Source organism: Nycticebus coucang, chromosome 10, assembly GCF_027406575.1.
Source record: "Nycticebus coucang isolate mNycCou1 chromosome 10, mNycCou1.pri, whole genome shotgun sequence".
In the NCBI taxonomy this organism is placed as follows: domain Eukaryota; kingdom Metazoa; phylum Chordata; class Mammalia; order Primates; family Lorisidae; genus Nycticebus; species Nycticebus coucang.
The window spans coordinates 56,535,066-56,560,046 of record NC_069789.1 but is presented as its reverse complement, the minus strand read 5'-3'; the positions used below and the strand labels follow the sequence as shown (position 1 = coordinate 56,560,046).

Here is a 24,981-nt window from a genome sequence, read left to right as displayed (position 1 = left end):
TAAAATAATTATCTAGGTATAGTGGCACACCAGTAGTCCCAGCTACTCAGGAGGTTGAGGCAGGATTGCTTGAGCCCAGGTATTTAAGGCTTCGGTAAGCGGTGATTACACCGTGCACTCTAGGCCTGTGTGACAGAACAAGACCTTGTCTTGAAAAAAAAAACAAAACTTTAAAACCCTAAAATTCGGGTAGGCTGAGGTAGGAGGACTACTTGCGCACAGGGGTTTGAGACAAGCCTGAGTAAGAGCGAGATTGCATCTTCACTAAAAATAGAAAAAAAAAAAAAAAATTAGCCAGGCATTGTGGCACCTGTAGTCCTAGTTACTCAGGAGGCTGAGGCAGGAAGATCACTTGAAGCCAGGACATTGAGGTCGCTGTCAGCTAGGCTTGATGCCATGGCACTCTAGCCCAGGCAACAAAATGGACTCTGTCTCAAAAAAACAAAACAAAACAAAACTCCTCTATGAACAGAAATAGAACACAAAAATACTGAAAATAAATTAACAATGTGTTGACGTGACAAATTAGGCAAAGAAATATCACTATCACTAGACATAATACAAACACCTACAATACCTAAAATTATGAGAGGGAATTGGGAGTTCAGTTATACAAGTTACAATATGCTTAAAAATGTATTTAAAACAAAATGAAAATAAGTCAATTTAATTATTATTATTATTTTTTTTTTGTGGTTTTTGGCCGCGGCTGGGTTTGAACCCGCCACCTCTGGCATATGGGACCGGTGCCCTACTCCTTGAGCCACAGGCGCCGCCCATCATTTTAATTATTTTAATAATTTTTGTTTTAAATATTTCTTTGCATGAAAAGCACTGAATAGGACTGTTGCCTTGTACCACGGAGAAAATAAAAGTGAGCTCAAGATCACTTGGCTAAGAAGAAAGCTTTAGTCAATGAAAAGTAGACTTTTTTTTTTTTTTTTTGAAACATGGTCTCACTCTGGATAGAGTGCCGTAGCGTCAGTGCACAGAAACCTCAAACTCTTGGGCTCAAGTGATCCTCTTCTCTCAGCCTCCTGAGTTGCTGGGATTATAGGCACAGGTCACAATGCCTGGCTAGTTTTCACATTTTTAGTAGAGATGGGTCTCACTCCTATTCAGGCTGTTCTCAAATTCTTGAGCTCAGGCAATCCTCAGCCTCAGCCTCCCAGAGTGCTAGGATTATAGGCATGAGCCACTGCACCTGGCCCCTTCCTTTTTTCGAGACAGAGTCTCACTTTGTTGTCCAGGCTAGAGTGCCCTGGCTTTGACCTAGCTCACAATAACCCTCCTGCCTCAGCTTCCCGAGTAGATGGGACCACAGGTGCCCAGTACAATGCCCAGCTAATTTTTCTTTTTCTTTTTGAGGCAGAGCTTCAAGCTGTCGCCCTGGGTAGAATGCCGTAGCGTCATAGCTTACAGCAACCTCAAACTCCTGGGCTCAAGCAATTCTCTTGCCTCAGCCTCCCTAGTAGCTGGGACTACAGGCACCTGCCACAACACCCTGCTATTTTTGTTTGTTTAGCAAGCCCAGGCTGGGTTCAAACCCACCAGTCCCAGTGTTATGTGGCCAGCGTCCTAACCATTAGCTACAGGTGCCCCTATCTTAATCATTCTTGATACTTAGAATAATAAAATCAAAAGATTTAGGCTAGATATTAATTACATTGATGAGGCATATTAAAAAAGATATTCCATGAAGCAGCTTATTCCTAGGAGAAATAAAATAATGGAATGTAATGAGCAATAGTTCTGTACTGGTGCTGCTATATAAAACTGTTTTAGGGATATGCTATGAAACTCTAGAAGACTTGTTTTCCAACAGCATAATTTTGTATTATTTTTTTTCAAAAGCATGTTTCTAAAATTCTCCAGCAAAGCAAATATTAGAGGTTAGTAATATAAGCAAACAAAAAATACTAGGTAGCCGGGCACGATGGCTCATGCCTGTAATCCTAGCACTCTGGGAATCAAGATGGAGGATCACTTGAGCTCAGGAGTTCAAGAGCAGCCTGAGCAAGAGTGAAACCCTGTTTCTACCAGTAGTCCCAGCTACTTGGGAGGCTGAGGCAGGAAGACTGCTTGAACCCAGGAGTTATAGAGGTTGCTGGGAGCTAGGCTGATGCAACAGAGTGAGACTCTATCTAAAACAAACAAACGCCCTGTGAAATAAAGAAAACCACGAGGCAAATGCATGTTGAATAGTGATAATAGTGATTTCAGTGCTCCAAAGGTCTTAGAAGAACTAGTGAGAAATATCACTTCATTTCTTTGGACTGCTCTTTCATAACAGTATTATTTGGAAGTGGTATAGCTTAATAGTTAAATATTGGAGTTTGGGAGTTGGGCACAGTGGTGCACATCTGTAATCCCAGCTACTAGGGAGGCTGAGACAGGAGGATTGTTTGAACCCAGGAGTTCAAGACCAGCTTGGGGTACACAGCAAGATCTTGTCTCAAAATTAAATCAAAAAATTAAATCAAATTAAATTGAAACAATGGACTTTGGAGTCCAACAGACATGATTTTAAAACTCAAAACCTATTTCTTCATTTGTTGGGTAAATGAACAAACCCTTGGTTAAATCACTGAATTTTTCTAAGTTAATATTATTTACCCTAATAGATGAATTGTGAGAATTAAATGATACTATATGTAAAACACATAAGAGAGACTGGCACATAACATTCATAAATGATAGCCACTATCATCATCATCAAGGAGGTCTTAACTTACCCTATACTGAATGTGAAAATATGTGTGTATACCTTTAAAAAACAAGATGCAAAAGTTACAATATCCTGGTATTATGAGGTAAATTAGAGGTAAAATTATTACTCACATGAAGTTTGTAAATTTAAGGGAAAAGAAACAAAGAAAAATTGATTATGATACAGTAAAACTCAGCAGGCTATACAACTTAAAGATTCTATAAGCTTTAGTTATAATTCTCCTATTGACATGTGACTGAATGGGACACATGACTCATCAATCCTAACCTTACATAACAAATTGCATACTTAAACACAGCCTGAGATAATATGAAATAGGCTAAACATTAAGTGGACCCTCAATACTTTCTGGAAAAGTATATGAAGATTCCACCAACTCAGAGACCAGACGCTGCCCTCTTCTCAGAGTGGTGACAGTGTAAGCAGGAACAGAAAGACAATGCCACTTACCTATCTTCTTGTGAATTCTTCCCAGATCGCCTCTTATTTTTAGCTTCTCGGGGAGATGATCGAATTTTCTTAGCAGGAGGGCCCGAATCTCTTCCATAATCTTCATCTAAACAGAATATTTTCAAATTCAATTAACCATACTTTTAACTTGTCAAAAATGTATTTACTGTATACCACTATATTTACTGACATGATTATCTCTCATGCTTTTTTTTTTTTTGAGACAGAGTCTCACTTGGTTACCATTGGTAGAGTACCTTGGTATCTTAGCTCAGCAACCTCAAACTCTTGGGTTCAAATGATCCTCTTGCCTCAGCCTCCCAAGTAGCTGGGACTATAGGTGCCTGCCACAACGCCCTGCTATTTTTTAGAGACAGGGTCTCACTCTGGCTCAGGCTGGTCTCGAACCTGTGGGCGCAGGCAATCTGCCTGCCTTGGACTCCCGAGTGTTGGGATTATAGGCATTAGCCACTGTGTCTGGCCTCTCACACTGTAGCAAGAGAGGCAGGAATTCCTAACTAACTTCTTTTTTTTTTTTTTTTGAGACAGTCTCAAGCTGTTGCTCTGGGTAGAGTACCATGGCATCACAGCTCACAGCAACCTCAAACTCAAGCAATTCTCTTGCCTCAGCCTCCCAAGTAGCTGGGACTACAGGTGTCCACCACAACACCTGGCTATTTTTTTGTTGCAGTTGTCATTGTTGTTTAGCAGGCCCAGGCTGGGTTTGAACCCGCCAGCTCTGGTCTATGTTGTGGGCACCCTAACCACTGAGCGATGGTCGCCGAACCTAAATATCTCTTATCATTTTATATCTTACCATTTTGACTGATAAAAGATTTTTTCATATTTCTGCATCTTCATATTTATTTGAAAATTATTATAGTAATAGTTGTATTACAAGCATTTTATAAGGTAAAGAACCTTTAATTATACACAATTACTGTTACCAATCACTTTTATTTTTTTTTTTTGAGACAGATCCTCAAGCTATCGCCCTGGATAGAGTGTCATAGCATCACAGCTCACAGCAACTTCCAACTCCTGGAATTAAACGATTCTCTTGCCTCAGCCTCCCAAGTAGCTGGGACTACAGGTGCCTGCCACAATGCCCAGCTATTTTATTTTATTTTTTTTTTGGTTGCAGTCGTCATTGTTGTTTGGCAGGCCTGGGCCAGATTTGAACCCACCAGCTCTGGTGTATGTGGCTGGCGCCTTAGCCACTTGAGCTATAGACACTGAGTCTACCTATTACTTTTAAACTAAAGTATTAAATAGAACACACTCTGGCCCTTGAAGAAAATGGTTTCAATTTCAAAAACTCTCTAAAACTAAAGAAAATGACTTACCTAAAAAGGCAATTATTTACAAAAGTCTTTAGTGTGTGTGTGTATGATGAGAGGCTCGAAGTAGTCTGGAGCTTCAGTAATCATTAAATGGTTGGATATGTTATAAATTCCATTATGTAACATTATATCATTAATAGGAATTTTCAAGTAACTTTTAATATACATATATATATATTTTTAGACAAAGTCTCACTTTTCTGCCCTCGGTAGAGTGCCTTGGTGTTAGAGCTCACAGCAACCTCAAATTCCTGGGCTCAAGCGATCCTCTTACCTCAGTTTTTCTATTTTTAGTAGAGATGGGGGTCTCACTCTTTTGCTCAGACTGGTTTTGAACTCCTAAGTTTAAGCAATCCACCCTCCTCGGCCTCCCAGAGTGCTAGGATTACAGGCATGCCAGCCCCAAGTAACTTTTAGTAACATAATTACGTAAGAAGGATATTCTTAAGGAGGGGTCCTATGGGAACAGAATCCCAATCCTAGCAGGACCTCGACTATATTTTTAAAAGGAAATAAAAGATAAAAAACTAAGAATGAACAAAAGGTAAAAGCTACTTGCTGGCTAAGGGAGTTTGAGCGTAATCTCTGCCTCAGTTTCTTTAACTGTAAAATGGGAATAATAATAATATACCCTACATTAACAGTATTTTTCTAAGAAATAAATATCGAATACAAACATTTAGAGCAATTATTAGCATGCAGCAAGGATTTAATAAATGTTAGTATTATCTCTGGGAGGGAAGATTACATATTACTTTTTTTACTTTTCTTTATATCTTTCTGCATTTTATTAATTTTTCCCAAAGGACACATCTTATCTTTATAAAGTTAAATTAGTAAGAAAAAAAGAATAGTAAATGCATTTGGAAAATAATAAGATTAGGAGCCAACTCTAAAACAACACTTTATGGCTATGATTTAACATTTACCACTCATCCTATGATGAATCAGTTCACAAATCAAAGTTGTTTCACAAAACAAGACTCTCATCTTCCTTGTTTTATTATGCAAAACTCTCAAATACACAGTAATACAAGGTATAAGTTTTATTGTGATAACAGCAGGAGCTATTTTAAGTAGAAAACAAACTGTATCAAACTCAATGAACATTTAAACTCTGGACTCTAAAACAAGGTTAGAAAAAACTCAAGTGTTTATTATCAATGATTTACTAAGGAAAAATTAAAAATCCATATAAGTTCAACTTTTGCTTTGGTTGACACAGATCATAACATAATTTGGATGAATATTTTATAAATAACTTATTCCAGATGTATGATAAAAAGATGTATGCTGGCGAACCTCCACCAGTCAAACGTACAATTTGTCAAAACCACAAAACTTACCTGCATCATCAGATTCTTGAAACTGTGAATAATCAACAACCTTCCTGTTTCTGTGGAAAGAAGAAACTCTAATTAATATTATTAAAGTATAAGACCTTTTTTTTTTTTTTGAGACAGTCTTACTCTGTTGCCCTAGGTAGAGTGCTTTCACGTTATAGCTCACAGCAACCTCAAACTCTTGGGCTCAAGAGATCCTCTTGCCTCAGGTTTTTTATTTTTTGAGGCAGAGTCTCACTATATAACCCTCGGTAGAGTGCAGTGGCATCACAGCTCACAGCAACCTCAAACTCTTGGGCTTAATCAATCTCTTGCCTCAGCCTCCCAAGTAGCTGGGACTACAGGCACCCGCCATAACACCTGCCTATTTTTTTGTTACAGTTGTCGTCATTGTTTAGCTGGCCTGGGCCAGGCTCAAACCTGCCAGCCTTGGTGGATGTGGCTGGGGACATAACCACCATGCTATGGGCACTGAGCCAGTTTTTCTATTTTTAGTAGAGACAGGGTCTTGCTCTTGCTCAGGTTGGTCTTGAACTCCTGAGCTCAGGAGATCCACCCACCTTGGCCTCTCAGAGTGCCAGGATTGTGTGAGCTACCGTGCCTGGCCAAAATGTACGACTTTTCTAAGACATCAGAACATATATTTCTATACCATAAACAGAACTGAACTAGCTCTTTGAAAATTATTTAACAGCCTCCACTTCAGCCAAAATATTTCACATTTTGTTACAAGGAAGTACAATTTAAACCAAAAGTATTTAAAATTACATTTCTCATACTGCTCCATATTGGTTATCTCAGTAGTGGCTCAAATACCGCCCTTCCCCACAAAACAATCTCCCTCTTCACACAGCATACAAACATAGAACAGCAAAACGGGCCAAATTACCACATACCTACATGTTTATTATACAGAGGCATCACATTCATAAACCAAAATTGTAAATGTTATTTTATTTTTACTGCTATACATATAAAACATGTATGCTTGATAAACAAGGCCACTACCAAGCTTGCAAAAGCAAAAGCAACTTTTAGACATAACAGTCACATTATAATGCATAAAAATTATGGTAACAATAAATTAAGCCTTACGTATTAGGGAAAGGAAAAAAAATTCAGATAGGCCCAGTCAACAGATCCTTTTTATTAAACTTATATAATTAAAAAAACTATGCAAGTCATGGCCAGGCCTGATGGCTCATGCCTGTAATCCTAGCACTTTGGGAGGCCAAGGCAATAGGAGCCCTTGAGCTCAGGAGTTTAAGACCAGCCTGAGGGAAGAGTGAGACCTCATATCTCTACTAAAAATAGAAAAACTATGGGGCGGCGCCTGTGGCTCAGTGAGTAGGGTGCCAGCCCCATATGCCGAGGGTGGCGGGTTCAAACCCAGCCCCGGCCAAACTGCAACAACAACAAAAAAATAGAAAAACTAGCTGGGTGTTGTGATGGGTGCCTATAATCTCAGCTTACGGGGAGGCTGAGGCAGGAGGGTCGCTTAAACCCAGGAGTTTGAGGTTGCCATGAGCTGGACTGATGCCTTGGCTTGGGCAACAGAGTGAGACTCTGTCTCAAAAAAAAAAAAAAAAACAACAACAAACAAACACCCATGCCCCCTAACTAAAGCACAAAAATCCTCACAAATTTATGTATCTATTTCACTTTTTTTTTTTTTGTGAAGTTTTGGCTGGTGATGGGATTGAACCCACCATCCCTGGTATATGGGGCCGGAGCCCTACTTTGAGCCACAGGCACCGCCCATATTTCACTTTTTTAAAACAATACTTTCCCCCCTGCTTTTTTCTTTTCAGATCTGGTTTATCACCATTTATAAAAGCAGCCTAGGGTTTGGGGACACACACATGGTCTTAACGAAGTGAATGTTTAGCCTGTCTTGACTATTATAAAATCAGACCAACAAGAATTTACACAGTTATCTACTTGACTCAAAAATAATTTTAAGTATTTCCTACCAAATAAGGCATCTTTTAACATCTTAGACAAATCCTAATTTATAGTTTCCCATTTTGTATGCTAAAAGTTTAATATTTCTCTAGAACAGTGGTTCTCAACCTTCCTAATTCTGTGACCCTTTATACAGTTCCTCATGCTATGGTGACCCCCAAACATAAAATTATTTTTGTTGCTACATCATGAAGTAGCAACACTTCAACATAAAGTATAGATATAAAGCTTCCATGTTAGTACCCAAAGAGCCTAGCTTGCAAAAGAGCCTTAGACAAAAAAAAAAAATAAATAAATCATTATTAACTGTAAGTCTAAATAGATACAAGTGAATTTACAGGATTAAGGGAAATTTATGCCACTAACTACACTTAAATCTGAGCAGAGGGATATCCCTGATTGTATTGATTAAGATACCAATTGAGTTCAGAATGCAAAAATGATAACGGGTGAGGGTGAATTCTAGGGGAAAAAAAGCTTGGGGTTTATGTGTAGATATAGCCACACTCAGCTTTAGAGGCGAAAAAAGGACTCAAGGAGTTTTGCCTTCTGTTTTTCTTTTCATCAAACTATATAAAGTATAATCTAATTGCGTATTTTATTATAAGAAGATATCATACTATTAGGAAAGTTAATTTAAAAAATATGAGTATTAATCCCACTTAAAAGGGACCTAGAGTAGGCAAATTCAGAGAGAGTAGAATGGTGGTTGCCAGGGACTGAAAGGGCAGGAGTGGGGAGTTGTTCAATGGGTCTAAGTCTTAGTTTTACAAGATGAACAGTTCTGGAGATTTATTGTATGACAACATGAACGTACTTAATAGTACTGAACTGTACACTTAAAAATGGTTACGATGGTAACTTTTATGCAAAGCATACTTTATCACAATAAAAATCTTTTCTTTGTTAAAAAATGGTTATTAAAAATCTAGTATTTGGGGGCTAATAGAAATATCTACCATGTTCTGGCAAAGGCAATTTTTTAAACAACAGATGCCATGAACAAACAGTATTATGATCATCATGCAAAGGTGACCATGTTTGTGTTATTTAGGATCAAGGAAAATGGGACATGGAACCAAAGGAAGGCAAGCATCCATAAGAGGAAGTTTTAAATGTTAATGTCCAATAAAGTATAGGTTCTGAATTCATAGGCATAGTAATTCTACTTTATCCTATGCTTATGGGATGGCAGTCAAAATATTATTAAGCAATTTTCTGGGCATCACATAGCAATAGATATGTCCTATGAAACTATATGAAGACAACCGAAATAGCAAAAGGGGCTAGGTGTGTTCAACCTGTAATCCTAGCACCTTGGAGGCCAAGTTGGGAGGATCCCTTGAGCTCAGAAGTTGACACCAGACTGAGCAGTAGTGAGATCCCATCACTACTGAAAATAGAAAAAATAAGCCAGGTATTGTGGCAGGTTCCTAGTCCTGGCTACTCAGGAGGCTGAGGCAGGAGGACTGCTTGAACCCAGAAATTTAAAGTTGCTGTGACCTAGGCTGACGCCAGGGCACTCTAGCCTGGGCAACAACGAAAAAGAGAGAACGAGATAAAGAAAGAAAGAAAGAAAGGGTGTATCATATGAAGAACTGAATACATTAAAAATATTTAACTTGCAAAGGGGAAAGGTACCTGCTTAGCTTTAGTGATCACACTTAAGTGTAGATCGAACATAAACAACTTTCTGTTTCCTTAAGCTATCACTAAACACACAGTAAAAAGTACAGGATCTCTCTTAATAGGAATCCTGGGCTCTGGTTCTAGAACTTCAAATCATTTAATTTCTCTGGGCCTCAATTCCTCCCCTGGTGGAAACGATGACCTAAATTGCTTGACAGATATAAAATTGATTATTAAAGTTTAATGGAAAGGACTAATTTTTCTACTGCAAACAATCAACTATCCTTGTGCACATACCACTTGTTTTCTTCATTTACAGGTAAAAACCATGTTTCATATACACATTTCTGGTATTTTTGAACTGTCTGCTCTTAGGGCTAATTTTTTTGGGGGGCGGGGGAGACAAGAGTCTCACTATGTCGCCCTCAGCAGAGGGATGTGGCATCACCACTCACAGCAACCTCAAACTGTTGGGCTTAAGCGATTCTCTTGCCTCAGCCTCCCAAGTAGCTGAGACTACAGGTGCCCACCACAATGCCCAGCTATTTTTTAGTTGTAGTTGTCATTGTTGTTTGGCAGGCCTGGGCTGGGTTTGAACTTACCAGCTCTGGTGTATGTGTCTGGAGCCCTAGCCACTGAGCTACAGGTGCAGAGCCACTCTTAGGGCCAATTTTAAGAGTTTTGTTAGAAGCTTGACAGTGTATTTTATAGAGTAACACCCAGCCTCCATAAAGCTCTTTAAGATCTCATCTCCTGCCATTTAAGAACCAAACAATCTAGGGCGTTTGTAATTCCTTCAATCCTGTGGTTTTTTACCACTCGGTCCATTCGCTCCTCATCCTAGAATGTTCACATCATTGCCACTCATATCAGACATAGCTTCACCTCCTTTCAACACACTTCATCCTTTTTTATACTATGTAATATACTGCATGTCTGTCTCTCCCAATGACGGTGAGCTTTTTGGGGACAGAGGTTGTCTCTTCTTCATTAGGAACACCAAATTCAGGATACAAGTTTGATGAGTAAGTAGATGTGACCCTTGCGAAGCATTAGGATGGGAAAAGACACCAGTAGAGAGGATGTCTCTAAGACTGGCATTTTCAGCCTATCAGATGTTTAATTAACTGCCTTTCATGACAAAAGAAAACAAGTTTCCTACTTACTAAATTACTTGTAACATTAAACCTAAGAAATTAAAAAAGATACTATTTAGTACATTTTTTTCTATCTTAGTTTTCAACAAAGAGAACTACAGAAATGACCTGTAAATACTGAAATTACACAGAATAACCAGTCAAAATCAAATTGTCATCTTAAAGAGGGAAAAGAAAAAAATAATTCATATATATATATATATATAGAGAGAGAGAGAGAGAGAGAGAGAGAGAGAGAGAGACAGAGTCTCTCTCTGTTGCCCTGGGTAGAGTGCTGTGGTATTATCATAGCTCACAGCAACCTCAACATCTTAGTTGGTTTTAAGTGATCCACCAGCCTCAGCTTCCAGAATAGCTGAGACTATAGGCACCCACCATGGGGCCTGGCTCCTTTTTCTATTCTTAGTAGAGACAGGATTTCACACTTGGTCAGGCTGGTTTCGAACTCCTGAGCTCAAGCAATCTACCTGCCTCGGCTTTCCAAAGTGCTAGCCACTGTGCTCAACCAAGAAAAAATTTAATCTGTGGTAACAAGGGCCATTCAAAACTCCTTATAATAATTTGGTTCTTTCCCAAACTATGTCTTGCCTTCTAAAGGTATTTATTCAAAATAGCATACTATTTTTACCACCTGTAAATTTGCTTTGTTGAGGCCTGAAATACATTTGTGATGAACTTGTTCCAATACAAACTGGAAATAGAGAAGACAGGCTGGAAAGAAGTCCAGCAATTAAGAGTAATATTAAGTCCCAGAGAATGGGGAGGTTCTATTTCTAGCTGAAAATAAACATTCTTAGTTCTTCAAAATATAGCAATGTACTACATAATGACATTTTGGTAAAAAATGGACTGCATATACGACAGTTAAAGATTATAATGCTGAATTTTTACTGTACCTTTCCTATGTCTAGATACACAAACGCCTACCATTATGTTACAACTCCATGCAATATTCAATACAGTAACATACTACATATAGTTAGTAGCCCAGGAGTGAAGAGGCTATCCCACATAGCCTAGGTGTGCAGCAGACTAAACCATCTGGGTCTGTGGAAGTATACACTCTAACGCTTGCATGACAGTTGCTTAAGTGCATTTCTTAGAATGTATCCTTGTTAAGTGACAAGTGACTGTACTATTACTTATATGCCAATAACTATTCAGGTTATTAGGTATCAACAACTAGAACTGGGAGGCCAACATGAGATTGCAACCTAGCACAGAGGTTAAAAATACATTATATCGGGTGGCCCTGTGGCTCAAAGGAGTAAGGTGCCAGCCCCATATGCCAGAGGTGGTGGGTTCAAACCCAGCCCCGGCCAAAAAAACACAAAAAAACCAACAAAAAACATTATATCTGAATTGGAATTAAATCCTGACTCTGCAACTTACTAGTTTTACCTCCTTGATCAAGTTACTTCCCCTCTCTGAATTTCAGTTTCCTCACTTGTAAAACAGGAGTAACAATACCCATCTCTCAAGACTGTTGTCAGAATGAGTGCCAGGTACTATCCAATAAATAACAATGATCATTGCTTGTAAGTAATCATTTGTGCCATCCCGAGTACTACGGCAATTTTTAACACATAATTAACACTCTTATGTGGATGTGATGATTAAGTCACTCCATTAAAAAATATGTAGGACTATATAGGTCTTAGAAGTATTGGTTCCTGTACCATTGAAAAAGATACTCAAAAGTTTTCATTCATTTTAGTAACATACAATACTTTGAGGTAAGGAAAGCTGAATCATGAAGCTGTCAGATACAAACATATTTAACTACATGGGTCATTATGAAAGTGAGATATACAAAAATCAAGAAACACAAAATCCCCTCAGACAGAAACAAATGAAGCCCTTCCAGCAACTGATAATAAGCTGAGCAAGTTGAAACTTGCACAGTGAATCAGAAAGGACATCATCGACTGTATTTCTAGGAAGTGAAATAATGGACCATAACAGTATGTCTCAAAACTCTCTTTTTGTTTTATTTTTGAGACAGAGTCTCACTTAGTCCCCCTTGGTAGAGTGCTGTGGTGTCATAGCTCATAGCAACCTTAAACTCCTGGGCTCAAGTGATCCTCTAGTCTCAGCCTCCCAAGCGGCTGGGACTACAGGTGTACGCCACAATGCCCGGCTACGTTTTGGTTGTAGTTGTCGTTGTTTGGCGGGCCCGGGCTGGATTCGAAACCGCCAGCTGTGGTATATATATGTGGCTGGCGGCTTAACCGCTTGAGCTACAGGCCCAGAGACAAACTCTAAAGACTTTTAAACAATCTGCTACATTGGTTAGCCCAATTAGGGCTAACTGCTACTTTTACCCTGAACAAGTTACACTGTTCTGGTCAGTGAAGGGAAATAATAAAACCCATCTTGCTATTTTCTAGAATGTAACAAACACTTAAAAAATGCTTTTCAAATTTTGAGCTTTAAGAAACCCACAACAACCAACATAGCTGTTTTTACTAATCACCTAGGTAGTAAACATGTCATTCTTCAGATAAATGAGATCCTATAGAACACTGTTTTTCAATCTGTAGTCACAAAAACTCATTGGGTTTTTAAATCCATTTATTGATGAATAACCAGCAATTTTAATTGAGAAAAAGTTAAGTATCAAGCAAACTGTATCTAAATAATCCTGAACTTGTTCCAGTTGTTTGTGTTTTTGTGTGTACAGCAGATTACAATGTAAAATGTCTTTCTTTCCTTCTTTTTTTTTTTTTGAGACAGAATCTTACTCTGTGCTCTGGGTAGAATGCCCTGGTGTCATAGCTCACAGCAAACTCAAATTCTTGGGCTCAAGCAGTCCTTTTGTTAGCCTCCTGAGTAGCTGGGACTACAAGCACCCTGTCACAACACCTGGCTAGTTTTTTTTTTTTTCCTCTCCTTTTTAGTACAGACAGGCACTCGCTCTTGCTCAGGCTAGTCTTAAACTCCTGAACTCAAGCCCCCTTTTTGAGACTGTCTTATTCTGTCACCCCAGGTTGAGTACAGTGATACCATACTGATGTCATCACTTCAACCTCATACTACTGGGCTCAAGCAATCTTCCTGCCTCAGCTTCCTGAGGAGCTGGGACTATAAGCTCTAGCCACAAAGCTCAGCTGAATTTCTTCTACTTTTGGGAGAGATGGGGTCTTGCACAATTATTTAGGCTGGTCTTCTGAGCTCAAGAGATCCTTCTGTCTTAGCCTCCCAGAGTGCTAAGAACACTGGAACAAACCACTGCACCTGACTATAAAATGTTATTTTTTATTGAAATCCCATCAAAAAAGTCTGAGAGCCTTTGCTTTAAAAAAGATTGAAAACAGATTTCCAAAGTAGTCTTTGGTTTTACCTTTACAAAAAATGATAGTCAATAACCTGTGCATAGGGCGGCACCTGTGGCTCAAAGGAGTAGGGCGCCGGCCCCATATGACAGAGGTGGTGGGTTCAAAACCAGCCCCGGCCAAAAACTGCAAAAAACCCCCCAAAAACAAAAACAAAAACGACCTGTGCATAGTCACAAAAGAGTGACATCTTTCCTATTTTAGTCTCGATTAAAAAAAAAAAATCACTTTTCCAAGTTTAAGCATTCATAGAGACTATTAAAGTTTGATGGTAGTGGGAGGGAGAAGATTCAGTGGTACCAAGAATATTATATGGACTAGAGCTAATAGACCATCAAATCCAACCTTCAGTTTGTATCCTGTCAACAAATATCCCTAGTAGGGAATGACTGAGAACCTCTCCAAAGCAGCCTATGCTAAAGAACTCAAATAACAGTTCTTTACAATGACATGGAACCTTCCTATAATATCTACTCATTGGTTCTACCTATTCTACCTCCTGGAACTAGGGTTCCTTTGAACATTTACTCATATTTCTTTTTTTTTTTGGCCAGGGCTGGGTTTGAACCTGCCACCTCTGGCATATGGGACCGGCACCCTACTCCTCTAGCCACAGGCGCCGCCCTACTCATGACATATTTCAAGTACCCTCTTCATGAGTTAGTTGCTTTCCTCCATACTGCTTTTGATTTAGTCAAGTCTATAAAAGCAGTGCCCAGAAATGTAATAAGGCTTTTAAAAAATGGAAGTGGGGAGCAGATCAGAGTTATGACCTTCCTTTTCCTATTCTACTCTATACTTCTAATACAATCCAAGATCTCAGTTGCCTTTTGGGCTGTTCCATCATCATTCAGTAGAATTCAAACCACAATTCCAATGACTAGAACTTCCTTTTCCATAATCTAAAGACTTTTGGTATCCTAACCCTGTTATCTCAATATACTATTTATCTTTCCCAACTTCATGTCGTCTGTAAATTTAATCAGCACACCATCAGCATCCTCATCCATGTTATTAGTAAAAAAGTCAAGAAGACAGCCCTTTAAGGAACCAGTGGGAATACTGTGAGGCTGAGGCAGATGGATTGCTTAAGCTCAGGAGTTCAAGACCAGCCTGAGCCAGAGTGAGATTCCATCTCTAAAAATAGCTGGGCATTGTGGCAGGGCCCAGTAGTCCCAGCTACTCAAAGAGAATCACTAGAGCCTAAGAGTTTGAGGTTGCTGTAAGCTATGACACCATGGCACTCTACTGAGGATAGCAGTGAGACTATGTCTCAAAAAAAAGGAACCAGTGGAAATAGTGTTCCAGGACAGGATGAGATCAATCTATTAGCTCTCCCCAGGTCTGGCTACTGAGGCAAAAGTCCATTACAATGAACTATTATTCTGCCAGTATTTCTCCATCTTACTCAGAAATACCTCATGTGCAGCTCTGTCAAAATTCTTATTGAAATAAAAATGTAGTATTTTCACAAAATTATTTTACTTTAATAAACTTTTTAAAAAGGAAATGAGTTCATTTAAATCAGTGGTACTTAAAACTTTTTAGCGATAAACAGTTTTTTGTTCAAACAAAATATTTACAAGAACCACAAAATAAAGCCCGGCTAATTAAGCGGCGCCTGTACTCAGTGAGTAGGGTGCTGGCCACGTACACCCAGGCTGGCGGGTTCGAACCCAGCCCAGGCCAGCTAAATGACAATGACAACTGCAACAAAAAAATAACTGGGCATTTATGGTGGGCACCTGTAGTTTCAGCTACTTGAGGGGCTGAGGCAAGAGAATTGCTTAAGCCCAGAGTTTGAGGTTGTTGTGAGCTGTGACAGATGCCTTCCACGGCATTCTACCCAGGGCAACAAGACTGCGACTCTGTCTAAAAAAAAAAAAAATTGGCTAGATTTTTTTTCTGGGCAGAAGTTTAGGGCAAAACCTATGCAAATGGGGACAGAGAAACCGCAAACAGGCAAGACTGAAGGGGTCTCAGCTGTGCAATTACCAAGTCAAGTCCCAGTCTGCAACAAAAGGTCTTAGAAATCTCAGTGGTTGTACCTAATCACCAGGAACAAACCTGGAATCTGACAAAGTTAGGTTTACTGACTCTTTACGGCAGAGAAATACGTTATAGAAGTTTGAGGAATCTCACATAACAGAAAAAAAAATCATAGGATTTTGGAGAAGGTTAGAAATAAGGTATTAATAATGAAGCAGGGCGGCGCCTGTGGCTCAGTCGGTAAGGTGCCGGCCCCATATACCGAGGGTGGCGGGTTCAAACCCGGCCCCGGCCAAACTGCAACCAAAAAATAGCCGGGCGTTGTGGCGGGCGCCTGTAGTCCCAGCTACTCGGGAGGCTGAGGCAAGAGAATCGCTTAAGCCCAGGAGTTGGAGGTTGCTGTGGGCTGTGTGATGCCATGGCACTCTACCGAGGGCCATAAAGTGAGACTCTATCTCTACAAATAAAAAAAAAAAAAATAATAATGAAGCAGTGTCTTAATAGACTCTGGCTTTGTGTTACAGGGGTCAACACTAGGTTTGGATACAGAGTGGGAAAGAAGGTAGAGAAATTTTGTGGATAGCAACCCCTCATCTAAAGCTCTGAAGTTGTAAATCAAGCCTAGTTCTTTGTGCCAAAATGACTTTAGAGCTTCATTCTAATTGAAATAATTCCGAACAGTCAAGTTTCTAATAGTCTCTGATCTTGGGGACCCAAAATTCTCTATAGGAAAGCAGCAGTCACTGGGTGGTGGTGGTGGTGGTAGTTATGAATCTTTATAGCTGTGGCATGTCCATGGAAGACACGTATTATCCTAGCCCCAAAATAGCAGGGTGGACTTTTACTTTCTCAGGCAAACAAATTTTTAGTTTTTCTTTCTTTTTTTCTTTTTGTAGAGACAGAGTCTCACTTTATGGCCCTCGGTAGAGTGCCGTGGCCTCACACAGCTCACAGCAACCTCCAACTCCTGGGCTTAAGTGATTCTCTTGCCTCTGCCTCCCGAGTAGCTGGGACTATAGGCGCCCGCCACAACGCCCAGCTTTTTTTTGTTGTTGTTGTTGCAGTTTGGCCGGGGCCAGGTTTGAACCCACCACCCTCAATATATGGGGCCAGCGCCTTACCGACTGAGCCACAGGCACTGCCCAAATTTTTAGTTTTTCAAGTAGTTCATCTTCTAGGTCATTTTATCTTGATAGATGAAGGCTCCTACACATCAACCAAAGGTAGCTGGAAAGGGAATCTCCCTGAAAATCAACCTTGCTTCCCAGATAGTGTACACAGAACAGGCACACTATTAAAAAACAGATAAGTGGTACAGTGAGACTCTGTCTCTACAAGAAAAAAAACAACAAAAACAACAGATAAGCACTAAGCACCTGAAAAATTGCGATACCTAGTGAAACACTCTTTGGCAGCCTGTGGTCCTGTTATTTAAGGCATTTCAAAGACCTATAATCATAACTAGTTGTTTTAAAACATGGCAACACAATCCTGTAACAATCAGTTCTAGATCCTAAAATCTAAATAGTAATAAATTTTTCACAAAAGGAAGCCCACCTTGACCAAAGGTTTCTTTCTCCCATTGTGTACAGCATGGAGTTTTTTAGATACTGTCTCTAGCTAGTCTCAATCAAAAAAACTACTTTTGAACTGAGAAATGAGGTCACATTTCTCTTTGCAGCAGCTATTTTTTAAAAAGGCAAATGTAACATTTTTCAGAATGCTCATACCTTTATTTTTAAGTTCAAGTAATCAAAGACTGCAAAGTAACTCATTTGGCTATGTAGACTGTAAATAATACAACTCCAGAGGAACAACATTCACATGGACTACAACGTGGACGATATGCCTGAGTTAGTCACGCAGCACGGTGACCTTGTTTTATAATTCTGGGACAAACAGATCAAAAACTCTAAAAACCCAAACCACTTATTCAAAATTAGTTTTGTTTCTTAACAAGTGGTCTTTTTTAGAGCTGGAAGAAACCAGTAAGAAAAAGCTTTGAAAACTATTAAGTGCTTTGTGTTAAGCACAAGGTACTATTACTCTAGTGGAGTTCAACGTCCCCATTATTAGTATAAACTTTTAGGAGGCTGAAACCCAAGTGTCCTGATACCTTAGGTTTCTTCTGCTGTGCCAGGCTACATCCCCTGCAAAATTAGTTTTATCACAAATTGAGACTTAAAACACTAAAAACTCAACCAACTTACCTTAGTCTGTAACTTCAGCAAGTTTTATCAACTCCTAATTTTAATGTTAATTTCCATCTAAAAACAAGCTTTAAGACAGGCAAATGTTTTTAAAATGCCATAGATTCTCTTAGCCTTTTAATCCTGGGACAAACCTTGAGAAGATATACTTTTAATACAGTAAGGCTCTTGGAAATCTCAACTTTAAATGAAGTGTATGATGAGATCAATTTCTCACTGTTACAACTGAATGGCCTTATTAGGGAACCTGCTATACATCATTTCACTTGAAGTTAAGTTTCCAAGAACCTATTCATAACATTGAGGACTTAACTGTACTCACTGGTTTCAGTTAGCCAAGTTTGTTGGCATTTTTGCATCAATTTTCTTGTAAAATGAGCCGTAATTTTTTTTGTATTGTCCTTTAGGTGGCTTCAGAATCTCTTCACTTAGGGGAAAATGCCCTCATTTTATAAAATGTATAAACACACATTCTCAACACCCTCCCCCCAGACTCACAGTAAATATTCCATTAGTTTTTCCTCCTGTCAGAGATTACCTTCCTTTAATCCCTTTGTTATTTTATTCCTCTCCCCCAAATTGTTCTTTTCCTCATTTCCTTGCCTCCCCAAAAGCTCACCTTAAAATTTAGTCCTCTCCACAAAGACCTATTATGAATTCATGAATCATAACCCCCCCCCACCCCACCCCAGAGAAGACAAAGTGTGCTACCACCATGAGAAAGAGTAATACCCTGTGCCAGTGTCACATGGGAAAGACTGCACTGGGTTGGGTTGTCCACACTAGGAGTCAAATTCTTGCTTCATCTCTTAGTAGTTAGATGAACTATGTCAGTTATTTTATCTACCCAAGCTTAGGCCTCACATATGAAATGGGGACTAAATATACCTTGCTTGAAGAATTTTTACATGATTTTGAAATACAGTAGAACCCCTGTAAGTTGACCATCCAAACGACTGTAACGAACTGGTCAACAAGAGGAACTTGGGCCTTAGTACACGTGGTGCACATCCAGTCTAGGAAATTTTAGGTCAAAGAGGTGGTTGAGGTGGTTGCTCGGCGCTTGTAGCTCAGTGGTTAGGGTGCCGGCCACATACACTGGGGCTGGTGGGTTCGAACCTGGCCTAGGCCTGCTAAAAAAAACAACTGCAACAAAAAAATAGCTGGGCGTTGTGGTGGGCGCCTGTAGTCCCAGGTACTTGGGAGGCTGAGGCAAGAGAATTGCTTAAGCCCAAGAGTTTGAGGTTGCTGAGCTGCAATGCCAGGGCACTCTAACAAGGGTGACATAATAAGAGTCTTTATTGTGAAAATTCCTAAGTCTCACTAGACAAGTTAATGAGTATAATTATAGGAATACCGCTCTAGACTAGTGATGATATAGCACTGTATAGTACACGTGTCATTACCTTTTGGGAATTTAGAATTTTCTAAAAATTTTCAAACACATATGGGAAGTTTCAAAGACGCTACCCAAAGGAAAAATCAGTTCTGGAAAAGACAAAGGGAAAGCAGCTCTGGGAGTGGCAGTTCTGACAGGTGGCTCAGGGTCCCAAAGGTGGTGGCAATGTAGTAAAGGTAAGACACATTCTATATGGAAAACAGGGCAAAATCATGGAAGCCATGCAAAAGTTAAAGTCTGGAATGAGATTCAGCAAAGTGGCTGAACAACACAGTGCCTTGGTTGGATGACCAGAGGGTCCACAGTAGGACCCTTTCAAGCAGCAGCGTTTACATTTGCCTTGCCTGTAAGTGTGATGGATAAACCTGTGTTTACAGACCCACCAGTTAAGACAAAATTTAGATTATGTTATTACGGATGAAGGGAAATAAAATTACATGCAAAACCGATAAAAAAAAAATGGCCCCAGTGGTTTTAAACTAGGGATGTGGACTTATAAAGCATTCTCTGTGGAATCAAACACTGTAAACACGCATTTAGTAGGAAAGAGTATAGCTAAGATTCATGCAATTTAAATTTAGGTCTGCTATAATCTCCACACTTTGATTCCTTGAGTTTCAAAGCCATCCATCACTGGTAAACTGAAGGAACTGGACTTAGTCTCTCAAGTTTCTTCTTATTTATCTAATTTTTGTTGCCTGGGTTTGAGTATAGTGGCATGAGTATAGCTCACAGCCACCTCCTGGGTTCAAAACATCCTCCAGCCTCGGCCTCCTGGGTAGCTGGGACTATAGGCACATGCCACCATACTTAGCTACTTTCTTCTATTTTTAGTAGAGACAGTCTTACTCTTGCTCAGGCTGGTCTTAACTCCTGAGCACAAGTGATCCTCCTGCCTCGGCCTTCCAGAGTACCAGGATTACAGATGTGAGCCACCGTGCACAGCCAACAGTGCATTATAATTTTTAGCTTAATTAATTACATGTATGTTGAGCAAAAGTAGTGTGCTTATAAAATTAACTTCTCTATTATTCAAGCACTGTACATTATGTTAGATATCTCTGATGGCAAAGTCTACATAATGGATTGTCTTTTTAGAGGAAAATGACATGTAATAAAATGTATACATTTTATACAAGGTTAATAAGTCACACCTCTTACACACACACACCCACACACATGCCTGGGAGTAAAGAATAAGGGATATAATGAACCAGGATCATCTACAACCATATTTTCTAGGATACTAAACTTCACAGTGTCCTTCTGTGCATACTTGGTAACAAATTCCAAGCTACCTTGAATTTCAGGATTTTAGGTTTCTCCTTTCGCTGTGTTCTTGAAACTAGTATTTTGGTGGAAGAATACTAATATTCAGAATCCAAACACATCCCAAACTCTTTTTAAAAAAGAAAGCAACCTGGAATTCTGGGAAAGGTGCTAATCCTCAATGTTAATTATGTGTAGTAAACATGACAAAATAATTTTATGTCAACCTGTAAGAGCCTGTGCTTTTACATCTAAACTTTCAACAGTAAAGGATTTTTGTAATCACAAGTATTAATAAAAAGACATTGTGTATGCTTACATTTCAAAGAGATGCAAAGAGATTGATCTTAGCTACCTGGATCGTTCTCAAGAAGGGAGGGGTACTTCTGGAGAGTACACCAAAGCTGAATTTCAAGAAACCTGGTTTCTTTTCTAAGCAAGTCAGTTAATCTGAGCTTTCTTTCTCATCTTTTGGAAGTAATGGCATTTTCCTTCCTCATAAGGTTAATAAACATGAAAAAACTTTTAAAAGTTAAAAATGTTATATACCATGTACTTTGATTGACATTAACATTAATATTTATCATGCAGAAGGTAAAGTGACACCTGGGGTGGGTTGGGACGCTATGAGCCAGGACTGAGATTTAAGAAATTTACATTCTAGCCCAACCTTGGCACCTGCTAGTGTATGATATAAGGCACTTCACTTGCCCAGGTCCCCATTTAAATCTCCTTGTAAACTGAGTTTGCCTAAACTTCTTTCTAGCTCCAAAACTGTAATTTTAAGCCACTTATTTGAAGCTAAGGTCTAAAATATTTGAGCTCTCATTTACAAGCCAGACACTGTATAAAGTAAATATAGCAATCTTGTATGAACAAAGTTATTTAGATATAATGTGCTAGACATGCCAATAAGTCTCTCATACTATTAATTTGCAAATTAATGTCAAGGCACCACCAGTACATTTCTAAATGTTCTCTAAATGTTCAGGTTCATATAAAATAAAAATGAATATTTACAGTAAAAATGAGAACCAGAAAAATAACCAAATTATACACAGGCCTAAGGGCAGAAATATATCCCAGAAGATAAGCTGTTACACTGATATTTTCTCTAACATGTTTTTTTTTAAACAAGGCTTGTCATTTTGAAATCAGGTCAATGTCTATCACTATTTTTTGGTTAAAGGTCCTAAGGTAATGGTCTCCAACTACACTCCGAAGCGTAGCATTCCCCTAAGTCAGGACTTTTTAACTGCAAAATTTAACAAACCACCAAACTCAACTTTGATTATTTCTGCTTTACCATTGATCATGAATATATATATTTTTTTATTGGTCATAAACATATTAACAACATATTTTAAAATATAGTTACAAAGAAACTTTATGACTAAAACATCAGAAAACTTACTCTGAAATAATTTTAAAATGACACAACAAAAAGCCCACAATATATTAACTTCACTCTTTAATTAGGGGCAATAAGGTTAAAATTATTTTTAACAACATAATGAGTAAGAAAAAAAATTGTGCAGAATTCCCAATGCCTCAAAAAAACCCCAAAAAACAAAAAAATCCAAACAAACAAAAAACCCCAGAGTGTATTTAACATATTTATCCCCACATGGTAAAATTAAAAATCCAAGTTTTCCGGTAAATAAAGTTCTGTTCGTGTTTCAATACCTTTATCTGAGAAAACAAATTCACGCAGATAAGTCAGTATAATAAAGTCATCAGAACTCAGTGAACTGAAGTTTGAAAGGTAGAGAAAAATAATCTAATTTAATCACACAATAATTACTTCCAAGAGACAAAAGATCCAATCCAGAAAAAAGAAATCTTTATTATAATGTTGCCTATTTTACCTCATTCTAAAGAAAATATTCTACGTTGAGTTAACGGGATACTTTGGTCAAGTTGTATGCCAAAAAATTTACCCAGAGTATAATCTGAAGTAACTATTCAGACTCCTTGCCAGAAAAACTTTCCCGGTAGAGACTGTGGGTTATCAGAGATGGGAGTTGAAATAGGACGGCAGAAACGCTGTCAAGGAGCTAGCTCATTCTCCTCATTCCCACCCCGTGCATAGGAGGGTATGCAGTCCCACACCACCCCCAGTTGGAGAAGGATGATCTCGTCGAGAGAGAACCGTGTAGAACAATACCCCTTCCAGGGTCCCAAACCTTCTTCTTAAAACTCTAAAATGCTTCCGTTTCCCACAAAACTTGTAATGAAGAATGGGAAACGACATTTAAAACTAAACGACAACATTTAAAACTAAACCTTTATCTATTTATTCAGTAAACAGTATGCAAAGTAGGCAATTCCTTACATTAAAAGTATTTATTTGCAACAGCTCTCCTTTTTAAGAACAGATTGGACAAAACCACACCCCTCCATAAATGGCACATTCCATACAATAGCCCGGAGGATGGCAAAGGGCGAGTCCACCAAACGCTGGGGGGAACAGCAAACTTGTTCAAATTTTGAGAATGAAGTCTAAGGGTTAACAATCAGGGAAGGAGAGGGTTACAAAAATATCCCGCGACCTGTTAAGAGTGGAAGGAGGACTACACGGGATTTGGGCCGTGCTGTTAACCCGCGCCTCCCTGAGTACGGGCATTTCCCCGAAGAAGGACATTTTCTAGTCGGGAGAGAAAAAGCGAACTTTGGGGTTAATTCTCTCAAAACTCAGAGGTAAGGGAGAGGCAGCAATCCTTAATTTTCCAGGATCCAGCCCGAACTCTCACTTTAGCCCAAGGGGAAAAGAACGGGTCCCGCCCACGCCCGGCCCGATCCGGGAGGCGGGGCCTGCAGCGACCCGGGAGGATAGAGGCGGGGCCGGGTGGCAAAACCGCCCCTCCCCCCTCGCATGTAACACGGCGATCGGCCTGAGAAAGACGGCTGAGTTCTCCCACCGCCACGCAAGTCGCGGGGGAAGGGGCAGTACGAATGCTGCCGCCCCTCCCCGCGGAAGGTGGGGAGCAGTAGTCGGCCATCTCCCCTGTGGGCTCCGAGGGGCCGGCCCCGAGGAGGTGGGGCCTGCTTGGGGGCGCTGACTTCACACCCCTCCCCCTCCGGCCGACCAGGGTGTTCAGGGACACCCCGCCCGCTCCAAGTGAGGCGGGTGGGGGAGGCAGCAGAACAGACCGGAGCCTGCAGCAGCGCGGGGCGGGGAGGGAAGCGCGCACGGGCGCGCAGCCGCCACCCCCGCGCGCTAGCAAGGCCCCCCACGCTCAAGGGCGCGCGCGGGCCCCGAAAGGGAGGAGGCCGCGCGTGGCACTCAGGAGGGCCTACTCTAGGCTTCTGTCCCCCACTCCTCCACCACTCACCCCCAACCCCCTCCAACCCGCTCCAGGCCTCGGACTCCGCACTGACCTGACAGGCCGCGACATGTTCGCTGTTGAAACAGGACCGAGTAGAGAAGCCAAAGACCAGGACCCCCCCCACCCCGCGCGCTTGGCGCCCCACCCCCCCCGAACTTCGGCCGATGGGGCCGCTGCCACCGAACCCCGAGCTGCTGGCTTTTCAAACTCCGCCGCTCCTTGGTTCAGGGCCCCTGGATGAGACGAGCCCCCCGCTCCCCCGTCTCTTCAAAATGGATGAATCAAACCAGCCGAAAATGCGCCAAAGCCACCGTGCAACCAAACCCACTAGTGTTTGTGCGCTCCGCCCCAACACGCCAGCTCATTGGCGACTTCTGCCCGTTACGCCCAGCTCATTAGTCCATTTGAATCATCACGTCTCCCAGGCCCCGCCCTGCTCTCTGATAGGCTCCGCCTTCTCTGTGGGGTCCTGTTAGTCAAGATGCTTTGAGAACGCACGGCCGCAAAACAAAAATGGTCGCCGCTCAGCCCGCCCCCTGGCTTCAACTCCAGAGTTGCAGATTCGTCTCACGTCGTATCTAAGAAGGACTAGAAAAAAAGATTTATATTCGGCTCAGCGCCATTCAGTGATAGATTAATGGTGTTTCATTTCCCCTGCCTTGATCACCTAGAAAATCCACTAATAGCAAAATCCGCGGCATAGGCAGCAGATTCGTCACTAAGGGGCTGCTACAGAATTGGAGGGAAATTCCGTCGGTTCAAAAAAATTTGACCTTAAACCCTCAAACCCCTTACTCGGGCTACACAGCCGTCAAGGGCCCAACCACATTGC

At 40.4% G+C, this 24,981-nt stretch overlaps 1 protein-coding gene and 1 pseudogene across 2 annotated transcripts in view; both read right to left on the bottom strand.

The window, feature by feature from the left end:
* Positions 1-24,489, bottom strand: part of NUCKS1 (nuclear casein kinase and cyclin dependent kinase substrate 1) — a 36,721-nt gene extending 12,232 nt beyond the window's left edge. The window contains exons 1-3 of one of the 2 annotated variants that reach the window (XM_053604410.1): positions 24,202-24,489; positions 5,871-5,920; positions 3,182-3,287 (exon numbers count right to left, since the gene is read on the bottom strand). In XM_053604410.1, coding sequence (XP_053460385.1) covers positions 3,182-3,287; positions 5,871-5,920; positions 24,202-24,218 — 173 coding nt within the window. In that variant the 5' untranslated portion in view covers positions 24,219-24,489. The remainder of the gene's footprint in view (positions 1-3,181; positions 3,288-5,870; positions 5,921-24,201) is intronic. The other variant, XM_053604412.1, reaches the window with a different exon arrangement.
* Positions 7,684-7,800, bottom strand: LOC128597947 (uncharacterized; annotated as a pseudogene).
* Positions 24,490-24,981: the final 492 nt, after the last annotated feature.